A 13514-nucleotide genomic window follows, 5' to 3' on the forward strand; every position below is an offset into this window, starting at 1 on the left:
TTGTTGGCATAAAATTTTGTGCTTTTGATCAAAGTGGTAGGGTTGGGGACGGGGGATGTGCGGTTGGCGATCCTAAATTTGTTAAGACATTTATGAATTCATGCTTTTTGTGTTGAACTGAAATGGCTAAAATTTCGCTGTTTATAATGTTAGCATGGGTTGGCTTTGTAGAGTAGGCACTAGATACCACAGTCTGTGACTATAATAGAAATAATAGCACTTTCACAAGACTTAGTGTTTATTTTATTTTTGCAAAGACTGACAGTGAATGTACTGAAAATTAGGACTTGCCTAAAATATAAGATTTTACAGTGATAAGACTTTTCACCTACATTATAACATACATGGTTGATTACATTCCAGGTCCTAGTACAAGTAAACGGAAGAAGGATAAGGAAGTGCCTGTAAAGACTTCAAGTGTTTGTACAAACACAGAAAACTCACCTGACTCAAGCAAAGCTGTGATATCTGAACCTTGTTGTGCTTGTAATGACGCATGTAATAATTGTGCTTTTAAATGTTTGAAGAGTTGTGGACCTTCGAATGATCTCGTTAAATCCTGCGCTAGTAAAGACGCTGTTAAGTTGTGTTCTTGTATGTGCAATAAAGACAAAATTGGGTTGGAGAAGCATTCTCTCGAAAAAGTGATTGATGGCAGCAATTTTATGGAAGGTGAAGGTCATAAAGACCCACCAGCTAGAAGTTTGTTTAGTGCCATAACCGAGTCGAGCAAAAGTGTGAAAATTCCCAGTGACGTTAGTGATATCAAATGTGTTCTTGCACAAAATGAATCTCCAAAATACAGATCTGATGAAGTTACGCCTTCTTTATCAAGTTCAAGGACGTTTTCTGTCCCCGATCTTAGTGAAATGGTTGATGGGGAAAATGCGATGTTTCCCGACACGATTGGCGACAACTGTCAGGAAGCCTCTATAGAAGTTACCGTTTCAGAGAATAACTCTGATGCTAAAGTTGAACAAGATGTGGATGGTAATGGTTGTTTTGGTGCGACCAAATATGTTCCAAATGTAATAACTTCCGGTGAAGTTGAGAAAAATTGTAACAAAAATATGGCAAATGCAGAATCTAGTCAAACAGACTTTGAAAAAGTGTTTAAGGGTATGCTAGACAATGGTTGGGGTGTTGATGAAGGAGATAATTTAACACTGGCGGAGTTGTATCTTATGTTTGGAGAGGACGGTGAACTGAAGTTTGAATACGATTGGGTCAGTCTGAGACGGGAGGCTGAACTGCTACAAGAGAAACTGCTTATTAACTTAAACAACATGTTGAGAAGACTGTCACATCTTGCCATGATCGAGTTCACTGATTTTACGAAGGTATTTTGTCTTGAAAATCCTTATTTGAGAATTATTGATAATTCTAACTGAATTTGTTTAGATTGGTAAAATGAAAATTGATTTATAGAGAATTATCAAGAAGACTAGTCAGTAAGTCTTGAGTTACAGAAAATATTTGTCAGTTGTGAATGGGTCTTTCTTGGGTTTTGAGAATGATTTGTGTATGTTTTTATGTAAGAAGTTTATGCTAGTTGGTGTTAGTAATATGTGACCAGTTTAAGAATTTTTCATTATTTTGTTGTACAACAGTGGCTAAAGATATACAAGACTTGTACTAAATGGTAGTTCTAAGCCAGTGTTAAGAGTTATCAGAAATACAACTTTTCATCATTCTGTGAAAAGGACTTCTCATTAGAAATAATTATTTTTAGCTCATCTGATTTTTTGAAAAAAAATGATGAGTTATTGTCATCACTTGAGCGGTTGTCGGCGTCGGCGTCGGCGTCGGCGTCGGCGTCGGCGTCGGCATCTGCATCGGCGTTGCCTGGTTAAGTTTTATGTTTAGGTCAGCTTTTCTCCTAAACTATCAAAGCTATTGCTTTGAAACTTGGAATACTTGTTCACCATCATAAGCTGACCCTGTATAGCAAGAAACATAACTCCATCTTGCTTTTTGCAAGATTTATGGCCCCTTTTGTACTTAGAAAATATCAGATTTCTTGGTTAAGTTTTATGTTTAGGTCAACTTTTCTCCCAAACTGTCAAAGCTATTGCTTTGAAACTTGGAATACTTGTTCACCATCATAAGCTGACCCTGTACAGCAAGAAACATAACTCCATCTTGCTTTTTGCAAGATTTATTGCCCCTTTTGGACTTAGAAAATCAGTTTTCTTGGTTAAGTTTTATGTTTAGGTCAGCTTTTATCCTAAACTATCAAAGCTATTGCTTTAAAACTTGCAACACTTGTTCACCATCATAAGTTGACCCTGTACAGCAAGAAACATAACTCCATCCTGCTTTTTGCAAGATTTATGGCCCCTTTTGGACTTAGAAAATATCAGATTTCTTGGTTAAGTTTTATGTTTAGGTCAACTTTTTCTCTTAAACTATCAAAGCTATTGCTTTAAAACTTGCAACACTTGTTCACCATCATAAGCTGACCCTGTACAGCAAGCAGCGTAACTCCATCCTGATTTTTGCAATAATTATTGCCCCTTTTGGACTTAGAAAATCATTTTCTTGGTTGAGTCTTATGTTTAAGTCAACTTTTCTCATAAACTATCAAAGCTATTGCTTTAAAACTTGCAACAGTTTTTCACCATCATAAGTGGACACTGTACATCAAGAAACATAACTCTATCCTGCTTTTTGCAAGAATGATGGCCCTTTTTAGACTTAGAAAATCATGGGTAGGACAATATTTCTATTACACAAAAAAAATCAGATGAGCGTCAGCACCCGCAAGGCGGTGCTCTTGTTATTAGTTTACATGGTACTGCATATTTCACCATTCTCATTTGATTTTATTTTTAGCTCACCTGTCACAAAGTGACAAGGTGAGCTTTTGTGATCGCGTGGTGTCTGTCGTCCGTCGTCCGTCCGTGCGTGCGTCCGTGCGTGCGTCCGTCCGTAAACTTTTGCTTGTGACCACTCTAGAGGTCACATTTTTCATGGGATCTTTATGAAAGTTGATCAGAATGTTCACCTTGATGATATCTAGGTCAAGTTCGAAACTGGGTCACGTGCCATCAAAAACTAGGTCAGTAGGTCTAAAAATAGAAAAACCTTGTGACCTCTCTAGAGGCCATAATTTTCAATGGATCTTCATGAAAATTGGTCAGAATGTTCATCTTGATGATATCTAGGTCAAGTTCGAAACTGGGTCACGTGCGGTCAAAAACTAGGTCAGTAGGTCTAAAAATAGAAAAACCTTGTGACCTCTCTAGAGGCCATATATTTCACAAGATCTTCATGAAAGTTGGTCAGAACGTTCACCTTGATGATATCTAGGTCAAGTTCGAAAGTGGATCACGTGCCTTCAAAAACTAGGTCAGTAGGTCAAATAATAGAAAAACCTTGTGACCTCTCTAGAGGCCATATTTTTCATGGGACCTATATGAAAGTTGGTCTGAATGTTCATCTTGATGATATCTAGGTCAAGTTTGAAACTGGGTCACGTGTGGTCAAAAACTAGGTCAGTAGGTCTAAAAATAGAAAAACCTTGTGACCTTTCTAGAGGCCGTATATTTCACAAGATCTTCATGAAAATTGGTCAGAACGTTCACCTTGATGATATCTAGGTCAAGTTTGAAAGTGGGTCACGTGCCATCAAAAACTAGGTCAGTAGGTCAAATAATAGAAAAACCTTGTGACCTCTCTAAAGGCCATATTTTTCATGGGATCTGTATGAAAGTTGGTCTGAATGTTCATCTTGATGATATCAAGGTCAAATTCGAAACTGGGTCACGTGCCATCAAAAACTAGGTCAGTAGGTCTAAAAATAGAAAAACCTTGTGACCTCTCTAGAGGCCATATATTTCATGAAATCTTCATGAAAATTTGTCAGAATGTTCACCTTGATGATATCTAAGTCAAGTTCGAAAGTGGGTCATGTGCCTTCAAAAACTAGGTAAGTAGGTCAAATAATAGAAAAACCTTGTGACCTCTCTAGAGGCCATATTTTCCATGGGATCTGTATGAAAGTTGGTCTGAATGTTCATCTTGATGATATCTAGGTCAAGTTTGAAAGTGGGTCACGTGCCGTCAAAAACTAGGTCAGTAGGTCAAATAATAGAAAAACCTTGTGACCTCTCTAAAGGCCATATTTTTCAATAGATCTTCATGAAAGTTGGTCTGAATGTTTATCTTGATGATATCTAGGTCAAGTTTGAAACAGGGTCATGTGCGGTCAAAAACTAGGTCAGTAGGTCTAAAAATAGAAAAACCTTGTGACCTCTCTAGAGGCCATACTTTAGAATGGATCTCCATAAAAATTAGTCAGAATGTTCATCTTGATGATATCTAGGTCAAGTTCGAAAGTGGGTCACGTGCCATCAAAAAGTAGGTCAGTAGGTCAAATAATGAAAAAACGTTGTGACCTCTCTAGAGGCCATATTTTTCATGGGATCTGTATGAAAGTTGGTCTGAATGTTTATCTTGATGATATCTAGGTCAAGTTTGAAACTGGGTCAACTGCGATCAAAAACTAGGTCAGTAGGTCTTGAAATAGAAAAACCTTGTGACCTCTCTAGAGGCCATACCCTTGAATGGATCTTCATGAAAATTGGTCAGAATGTTCTCCTTGATGATATCTAGGTCAAGTTTGAAACTGGGTCACGTGCCTTAAAAAACTAGATCAATAGGTCAAAGAATAGAAAAACCTTGTGACCTCTCTAGAGACCATATTTTTCAATGGATCTTCATGAAAATTGGTCAGAATTTTTATCTTGATAATATCTAGGTCAAGTTCAAAACTGGGTCACATGAGCTCAAAAACTAGGTCACTATGTCAGATAATAGAAAAAACAATGTCATACTCAAAACTGGATCATGTGGGAAGAGGTGAGCGATTCAGGACCATCATGGTCCTCTTGTTAACTTATTTGCAGAGTTCAGGAGCTAACACAACCTGTCAGCTGTGTGGACAGTCCCCAAGCAAAAAATCACATGGGCGGGGCAAGGACAAGAGCCCTGTGGGATCTGCCCGGGCTTCAAAACCAGGGAAAGATGCATCTACACAGACACAGGGTTTAAGGCTCAATCCTGTGAGTAATTGTATTAGACTATCATGGTGATCTTGCATTCAATATTTGACTTCTCTTTATTAGAAACGTTATTTAAATGTCAAAAACTTACTAGTTACCAGGACAAAATACATTGAAAGATAAATCTTATTTATGGATATCTTACAGTGTCAGACGTGCAAAAAGTGAGAAATAGGAGGTTTTACTAAGGCGTTAGCTGTAACCAATCATGCATAAATAAATATGATAACACATTCCAGTTTAACCTAACTGCTAAAAAGATTATTAGACTCAGGTCCATTGACATTTTGCATAACCAAAGTCTATGATCTCAATATTTAGTGCACTGTTTTGACTATGATATTGATATTAAGTTCATTGTTTTGACTATGATCTCAATATTTAGTTCGATGTTCTTGCTATGATCTCAATATTTAGTGCACTGTTTTTGCCTGTAATCTCAATATTTAGTGCACTGTTTTTGCCTATGATATTAATATTTAGTGCACTGTTTTTGCCTATGATCTCAATATTTAGTGCACTGTTTTGCCTATGATCTCAATATTTAGTGCATTGTTTTTCCCTATGATCTCAATATTTAGTGCATTGTTTTTCCCTATGATCTCAATATTTAGTGCACTGTTTTTGCCTATGATATTAATAATTAATGCACTGTTTTGCCTATGATCTCAATATTTAGTGCATTGTTTCCCCCTATGATCTCAATATTTAGTGCACTGTTTTGCCTATGATCTCAATATTTAGTGCATTGTTTCTCCCTATGATCTCAATATTTAGTGCACTGTTTTGCCTATGATCTCAATATTTCGTGCATTGTTTTTCCCTATGATCTCAATATTTAGTGCACTGTTTTGCCTATGATCTCAATATTTAGTGAATTGTTTTTCCCTATGATCTCAATATTTAGTGCATTGTTTTTCCCTATGATCTCAATATTTAATGCACTGTTTTTGCTTTCCTGTTTAACCTAACTGCTATAAAGATTGCTAGACTCGGGTCCATTGACATTTCGCATAACCATAGTCTATGATCTCAATATTTAGTGCACTGTTTTGACTATGATATTAATATTAAGTTCATTGTTTTGACTATGATCTCAATATTTAGTTTAATGTTCTTGAAATGATCTCGGTATTTATTGCAATGTTTTTGCCTTTGATCTCAATATTTCGTGCACTGTTTTTACATTGTGATGAATATTGTTTCATGTACCAGACCCTGATTGGTCCAGGTATTTCAACACCTGGACAGAATGGTGTGTTCAGAATACCAGTTTTACCGGCACCTGTACATTCACAACCGAAAACAACCACGACTGTCGTCACACAACCAAGTAAAGAACAGTTAGCAAGATACAATCCTACACATAATACTGTAAGTTACTAAGCAGGGTTTTCCCCCCTATAAATCTACCTCCGGTAAAAGGATGTAATTCCAAAGCAAGTATGTTTTTTACCCAATTTTGAATTTAAAATTCCAAAATGAGTGTTGCCATTTAGGGTTTTTGCTGTTTTAAAATAGTTTTGCTAATCTGTGTGTATATTTTGGTTATTAAAACAACAATTATACGGTTGAACATTTACTGAAATGCAATCCATCAGTTTTTACACAAACATTTTGCAAATATTCCCAAGTAAAACAATTTCCGAGAGATTTTTCCCAGTTCCACTGGTGTTGGTGACATTCCCAAAATGATGAAAAAAAAGGCCTGCTAATTAGGCATCATTTAATGCATTTTCAATATTTTCGTGAGTATATGTTGAATTAATAAAATTTTGGTGTATAGGATTATTAAAGTTATTAGATGATATTCTAAAATGTCTGCCCATGCCTGAAACAATCTTTGGAAGGGCACTTTCAGGTTTTCTTCCACCATCAAAAGCTGGGAAATAGATGTGACCCTAAACCCAACAAAACAAATCGGACAAAATCTTACTGTGAAATCAGATGATTATTTATTAGGGGCTTGTTACAAAATCATAATTGTTCATAAGGGCCTGGTTTATCTTAAGTTGAGGTTGCCGCATATCATCTAAATTGTTGAACAAATATAAAAATATAATTTTTTTAACTCGCACACATGAAAGTTGATTGTGGTATGTATGTAGCTGTAAAAGTTTTAACAGGTTAGTTATTTAGGCACAAAGAGGAGTTGATTTGCCTCTTTTAAGCTTAATTTTATCATCTGATGATTTCATGGACTCAAACCTGTAATAAATATTGTTTTGTCTAGCTAAGAGGCCTACCATTTTATACTTTGTAACGATGAAAGATTTATACTGAAATATAACTTCATTAATATGCATTGAGGGTATTAAAATTTTAAGCAAATGTTTTCCTTTAGATTTTTAGTCACTGCTTAGCTAGGTGGGGAGAACTTTAACAAATATAAAGGACGCATAAAATTATATATCTACAGACACAGAAGCAGCTGATGAGGCCACGAAAATTAAAACCGATGTCTCGGTCTCGGCCTGGGACAGCTGGTAGTTTGGTTCAAAGAACGATTTTGCCTAAAAATTCTGAATACATCACAATTATTCCAATGATGCCTGGAACACAGATCCCTAATCCCTCACCCGAGAAAACTACAACAGAAACCATTGTAGGCCATCCGATCAATGGCATTCAGAAACATCCGATTACTGTCATGCCATCTTCACCGAGTGTCTCTGTATCTATGAGAAATCCAGTGCTTTTAGGTAAATTTTCCTTCTAATTTAAAGTTGATGAGTTACTAGATAACTGACAACTGCTTGTGTTTTAGCTTTGTACGTTCATGGCAGTTTTCAAGGCCTGTTTTATTCCCTCTCAATATCTGTTTTAAGGAGAGAAAAAAAAAATCGTATGCACACAGTAACATCATCTGCAAATTTCCAAAACAATACTCTATTAAAACTGGTTCAGTTTGTACTGGGGAAATAAATGTAATGTTGCCAAATTACTGAGTTTGAAAAGAATGTAGCATGCATTTATTCTTGTTAGAATTACTACAGTTACATTCAGTTTACATCCTAAGTAGGGGACTGTAAAAAAGACATGTAATGCTGCTGTATAAGTGAGATAGCTGTGATGAAAATACTTCACATGCTAGCTGTCACAGTTCACTTGACAGTTCGAAGTATATTTTGCAGGATCACCATCTGTTACAACATCACCATCCACAGATACGTCAGGACTGATGGAGATGTCGTTATCCCCAGAAGGAGATCAAACATTGCTTAGAATACCTGCTGCCCATGTAAGTTAATGAATAACTACCAGTCTTGCAGCGAGATAAGACCTTGTGTCCCCTTTCCCTCGAGAATTTTTTTTATGAAAGAACTTGAACTTGGCACCACTTGAATTTGAAAATAACAAATCTTAAAACATGAAGGTAAAATTAGAAAAGCACCTAGACATCTAAAAGCCACTGCAAAACTTGATTAGAAAGGCTGCCCCTCAACACTTGGATAGCCCCTGCAACATTGATCAGAAAGCTGGTTCTTAAAGAACATGGTTAACAAGAGCTGTCTCCATAGGATGACACATGCCCCCGATGGCACTTTAAATGAATAGTTATGGCCGATGTTCGAGTTTAGGACCTTTGACCTACGGAGCTGGGTCTTGCGCGCAACACGTCGTCTTACTGTGTCACACATTTATGCGTAGTTATTTTAAAATCCATGCATGAATGACAAAGATATGGACCGGACACGCCAATCAATGCACTATCATGAAAAAAGACCTTTAACATCTAAGTGTGACCTTGATCTTTGAGCTATGGACCTGGGTCTTGCGCATGACACGTCGTCTTACTGTGGTACACATTCATGCCAAGTTATTTGAAAATCCATCCATCGATGACAAAGATATGGACCGGACACGCCCATCAATGCACTATCCCTTAATGTCTAAGTGTGACCTTGACCTTTGAAATACGGACCTGGGTCTTGCGCGCGACTCGTCTTACTGTGGTACACATTCATGCCAAGTTATTTGAAAATCCATCCATCGATGACAAAGATATGGACCGGACACGCCCATCAATGCACTATCCCTTAATGTCTAAGTGTGACCTTGACCTTTGAGCTACGGACCTGGGTCTTGGGCGCGACACATCGTCTTACTGTGGTACACATTCATGCCGAGTTATTTGAAAATCCATCCATCGATGACAAAGATATGGACCGGACACGCCCATCAATGCAATAACCTTTAATGTCTAAGTGTGACCTTGACCTTTGAGCTACGGACCTGGGTCTTGCGCGCGACACGTCGTCTTACTGTGGTACACATTCATGCCAAGTTATTTGAAAATCCATCCATTGATGACAAAGATATGGACCGGACACGAAAAATGCGGACAGACCGACAGACAGACGGTTCAAAAACTATATGCCTCCCTTCGGGGGCATAAAAAGACTGCTTTGGATATAGATTTTTTCATGCCAGTATGTTATCCAGGTAGAAGATTCTACACAGCCGCCTTCAGGTGACATGTTATAATATCCAGAATGACTCCTGGGATGTTCTGCCCCCATTAGAAAGCTGAAAACTAAATTTCCTTAAGTTTTATACAAGGTATTGTAAAATAGAGGATAGATACATACAGAGAGGAACTACAAAATTTTACTATTTCTATAAAGCTTGGATCCATTACAACAAATGCATTTGATTGCAATATCTTTCCTTTCAGCTTGGTTCTATGTCACAAGAGGCATTAAAGGCGGCAGGTCTATCGACAATGCCTGGTACTCCGATATCTGTTCCCATCTCTGTATCAACCACGCCAGTAACAATGCATGCAGGATCATACAGTTTGCTCGCTACATCAACTGCAGTCACCAATGCGAAGGGTTCTCTGAGTCCACCAAATCTTTCAGCCTTGTTGGATATTTCACTGCCTACAGGTAAGTAGAGATAATAATACATGTAATTATAATGTTTGAAATGATGGAAGATGTTTTTACATGTCTCTAGAAGTTTTCTGTGAACAGAAAATACTCACTGCCTGAATTTCTCAGGGTCAGGGAAAGCCCTTTTTAAAAGGCTGAACACCATTTTAATTAATGTGAAATCATTAATATTCATGAGGAACTAATTTTCGTGGATTTCATGGTTGAGTCAATCCACGGAATTTAATCCCAACGAACAAGTAAAATTCCCATTCATTTTATGTTCAAAGATGAAATCCACGAATTCATATTGCCAAGAAATTGCTGTTTTTACCAAAACCACAAAATTTCATGCCCACGAAATTAAATTATTTTACAGTACTTTGTATTTAAACAACAAGAGGTGAAGCTATTCTGCATTGGCAGCATCTCATCTTGGTTCGAGTTTTGCGTGCAAATTAGTATCTCAGTAACCATTGCATGTATGGGAATAAAACTTTACACAATGTTACCCATTTACCAGACCTACAGGAAAAACCAAGTTAGATACTTCTGGTTGAAATTTATTTAAATTATGGCCCATTTTGACTTAGAATATTTGTTTGAAATTTTTTCAAGCAAGTTGTCATTATTTCCATAATAGAATTTAAATTTTTAAATTGTAATAAAATAAGTCAGTAACATAAGTCATGGCCTTTGTTCAACTTAAAACCTTTCAAACTGTGGAGCGTACTGTCTTATGGATATCCTTTGTTTTTTTTAGCAGTTGACTTTGTAAAAAGCATATTTTTGTATTATACAGGGGATCTAGAAACAGATACAACATTCAGTGGTTTACTGGAAGACAACAAGACGCTGACTCTGGACCCAGGTTTGACCACTCCACCAATCGGTGCCATCACAGAACACCAACCGCAGAAGTCTGAGGGGTTGCATAGTCCTCCAGTGCGATCCTTGTTCCAGACATCACCAACACCAGACCAACAGTGGCTTACGGGGGATGTAAGTAGAAGTTGTAGAGAAAAAGATTTTAATTTGCAGTAATGGTGAATTTAACTTTCTTGTTTTTTCAGTGATTTATTGAAATGTAATGGAGGATAATATTTTAAGCTTTACTGTCTTTGGGATTTCATTTGAGCCGTGCCATGGGAAAACCAACATATTGGCTTTGCGACCAGCATGGATCCAGACCAGCCTGCGCATTTGCGCAGTCTGGTCAGGATCCATGCTGTTCGCTAACAGTTTCTCCAATCCCAATAGGCTTTAAAAGCGAACAGCAAGGATCCTGACCAGACTGCGCAGGCTGGTCTGGATCCATGCTGGTCGCAAAGCCACTATGTTGGTTTTCTCATGGCACGGCTCATTTGATAATTTGGCTGTTAGAGGACTACAAGGTAAGCAAAAGAATACATTTTGTATACAGGTAAACACTTACAAAATTATATTGATACGCTGAAAATGTAAGAGAAATCTAAAAATTTAAACTTTTTCACATATTTAAAGTTGCAGGTAAAGCTGGTTCAGTTTGATAGAAACTAGATCTTAAATTTTCAAGTGGCTGCTGTTAGGTAAACAAGTGGACTATAACGCTGAGTATTTAGCAGTACAACTGAAGTTATGACAGATGAAAAAGCAACTGCGCCAGTTAGCGTAGCTATGGTTATTAAAACGTTCTATGGGCTTCACCTATTAGCAAAAATTTTCAAAAAATGTATGACCAAATTACACAAAGATTGAGAATTACAATTATACATTTTACATTCCACTATACACAGTAGGCGGCTTTTCACAGCAAAAGTCTACGTTATTTTTGAACAGCTCTCGTATGCTCTTCATTGACAGTTTACAGACTGAAAAGACATGATGTCAGCATTTATCCTCAATCTTTTGTTTTGTGGGAAAGTTGTCAGTTACATGCAGAAAACAAAACAAGTTGATACTGGTACATAATGTCAAAGAACACAGGTTATATTGACTGACCACTGTAACAAAACTGAAATATGATGAAAACAGCCTTTTACCTCAACATGACAAATGAACATTTTCATGCTAAAGATAAATGATTCTATCAATATTTTAAACTGTATTTACAGGTGCAGGATTTATCGCTGTCCAGTTTTCTTGATACTCCGTCCAGACCTGCAACATCCAGTTCTGGTTCAATGTTTAATCCTAACATGCCTATGTCCCTATTTAATGAGAATTCCAGAGATTTCCAGTCACATAGAATCGATGTAAGTTACTATTGTGTTTTAATTCCAATGGTATGTTACTGAATGGTGCTTTGAAAATAATCAGTTCTTAATTGTTTACCTTAAAATGGAAATAATCTTTTGAGTTCTCAAAAGCAAATACAAAAAAAAGTAGACCTGTATCAGTACTATATAGCATGAAATTTTAATTTTTCTCTATGTCCATGTTATGAACTTAAATAATCAAGCAAAAGGGGCATGTTTTCAGTAACTTCAGACATTTTATAAGTTGTTAATGCTTCTTATTGTGAGCTGGGATCACTACTGTTACGATGTTTGTGTCAGTAAGAAGTTGTCAGTTTTTAGCCCACCATCATCAGATGGTGGGCTATTCAAATCACTCTGCGTCCGTGGTCCGTCCGTCCGTCATTCCGTCCGTCCGTCCGTTAACAATTTCTCGTTATCGCATCTCCTCAGAAACTACTGGGGGGAATTTAACCAAACTTTGTCAGAATGATGTACTGGTACCCTAGTTGTGTCCCCCTGAAAATCAGACTGGTTCAACAGTTTATGAGTGAGTTATGGCCCTTTGTTTATTTCTATAATTTACATAGATTTATATAGGGAAAAACTTTGAAAATCTTCTTGTCCAAAACCACAGAGCCTAGGGCTTTGATATTTGGTATGAAGCATCATCTAGTGGTCGTCTACCAAGATGATTCAAATTATTTCCCTTGGGTCAAATATGGCCCCCGCCCTGGGGGTCACATGGTTTATATAGACTTATATAGGGAAAAACTTTGAAAAACCTCTTGTCCAAAACCACAGGGCCTAGGGCTTTGATTTTATTGTATGTGACATCATCTAGTGGTCTTCAAATAAGATTGTTCAAATTATCCCCCTAGGGTCAAATATGGCCTCGCTCTGGGGGTCATATGGTTTACATAGACTTATACAGTAAAAAACTTTGAAAATCTTCTAGTCCAAACCACAAAGCCAAGGGCTTTGATATTTGTAATGTAGCATCATCTAGTTGTTCTCTACCAACTTTGTTCAAATTATTCCCCTAGGGTCAAATATGGCCCCGTCCGGGGGTCACATGGTTCATATAGACTTATATAGGGAAAAGCTTTTAAAATCTTCTTGTCAATAACTACAACATTCAAATTTGGACCACATGTATATTTTTGAGTGGCAAGATGAACCTTGACATGAGTTGACCTTGATTTTGACCTAGTGACCTACTTCCACATTTCTGTAGCTACAGCCTTCAAATTTGGACCACATGCATAGTTTTGTGCACTGAAAAAAACTTTGACCTTGACATTGACCTAGTGACCTACTTTCACATTTTTGAAGGTACAGGCTTCAAATTTGGA

The 13514-nt window shown here is 37.1% G+C and overlaps 1 protein-coding gene across 1 annotated transcript in view; it reads left to right on the plus strand.

The window, feature by feature from the left end:
• The window catches only part of LOC123557904 (protein cramped-like), a 30722-nt gene that overhangs the window by 10929 nt on the left and 6279 nt on the right, over positions 1–13514 (plus strand). Inside the window, exons 12-19 of the mRNA XM_045349684.2 lie at positions 364–1340; positions 4911–5066; positions 6282–6440; positions 7486–7768; positions 8201–8307; positions 9745–9958; positions 10746–10945; positions 12037–12177. Coding sequence (XP_045205619.2) covers positions 364–1340; positions 4911–5066; positions 6282–6440; positions 7486–7768; positions 8201–8307; positions 9745–9958; positions 10746–10945; positions 12037–12177 — 2237 coding nt within the window. The remainder of the gene's footprint in view (positions 1–363; positions 1341–4910; positions 5067–6281; positions 6441–7485; positions 7769–8200; positions 8308–9744; positions 9959–10745; positions 10946–12036; positions 12178–13514) is intronic.

This window comes from Mercenaria mercenaria, chromosome 5 (genome assembly GCF_021730395.1).
Source record: "Mercenaria mercenaria strain notata chromosome 5, MADL_Memer_1, whole genome shotgun sequence".
Classification (NCBI taxonomy): domain Eukaryota; kingdom Metazoa; phylum Mollusca; class Bivalvia; order Venerida; family Veneridae; genus Mercenaria; species Mercenaria mercenaria.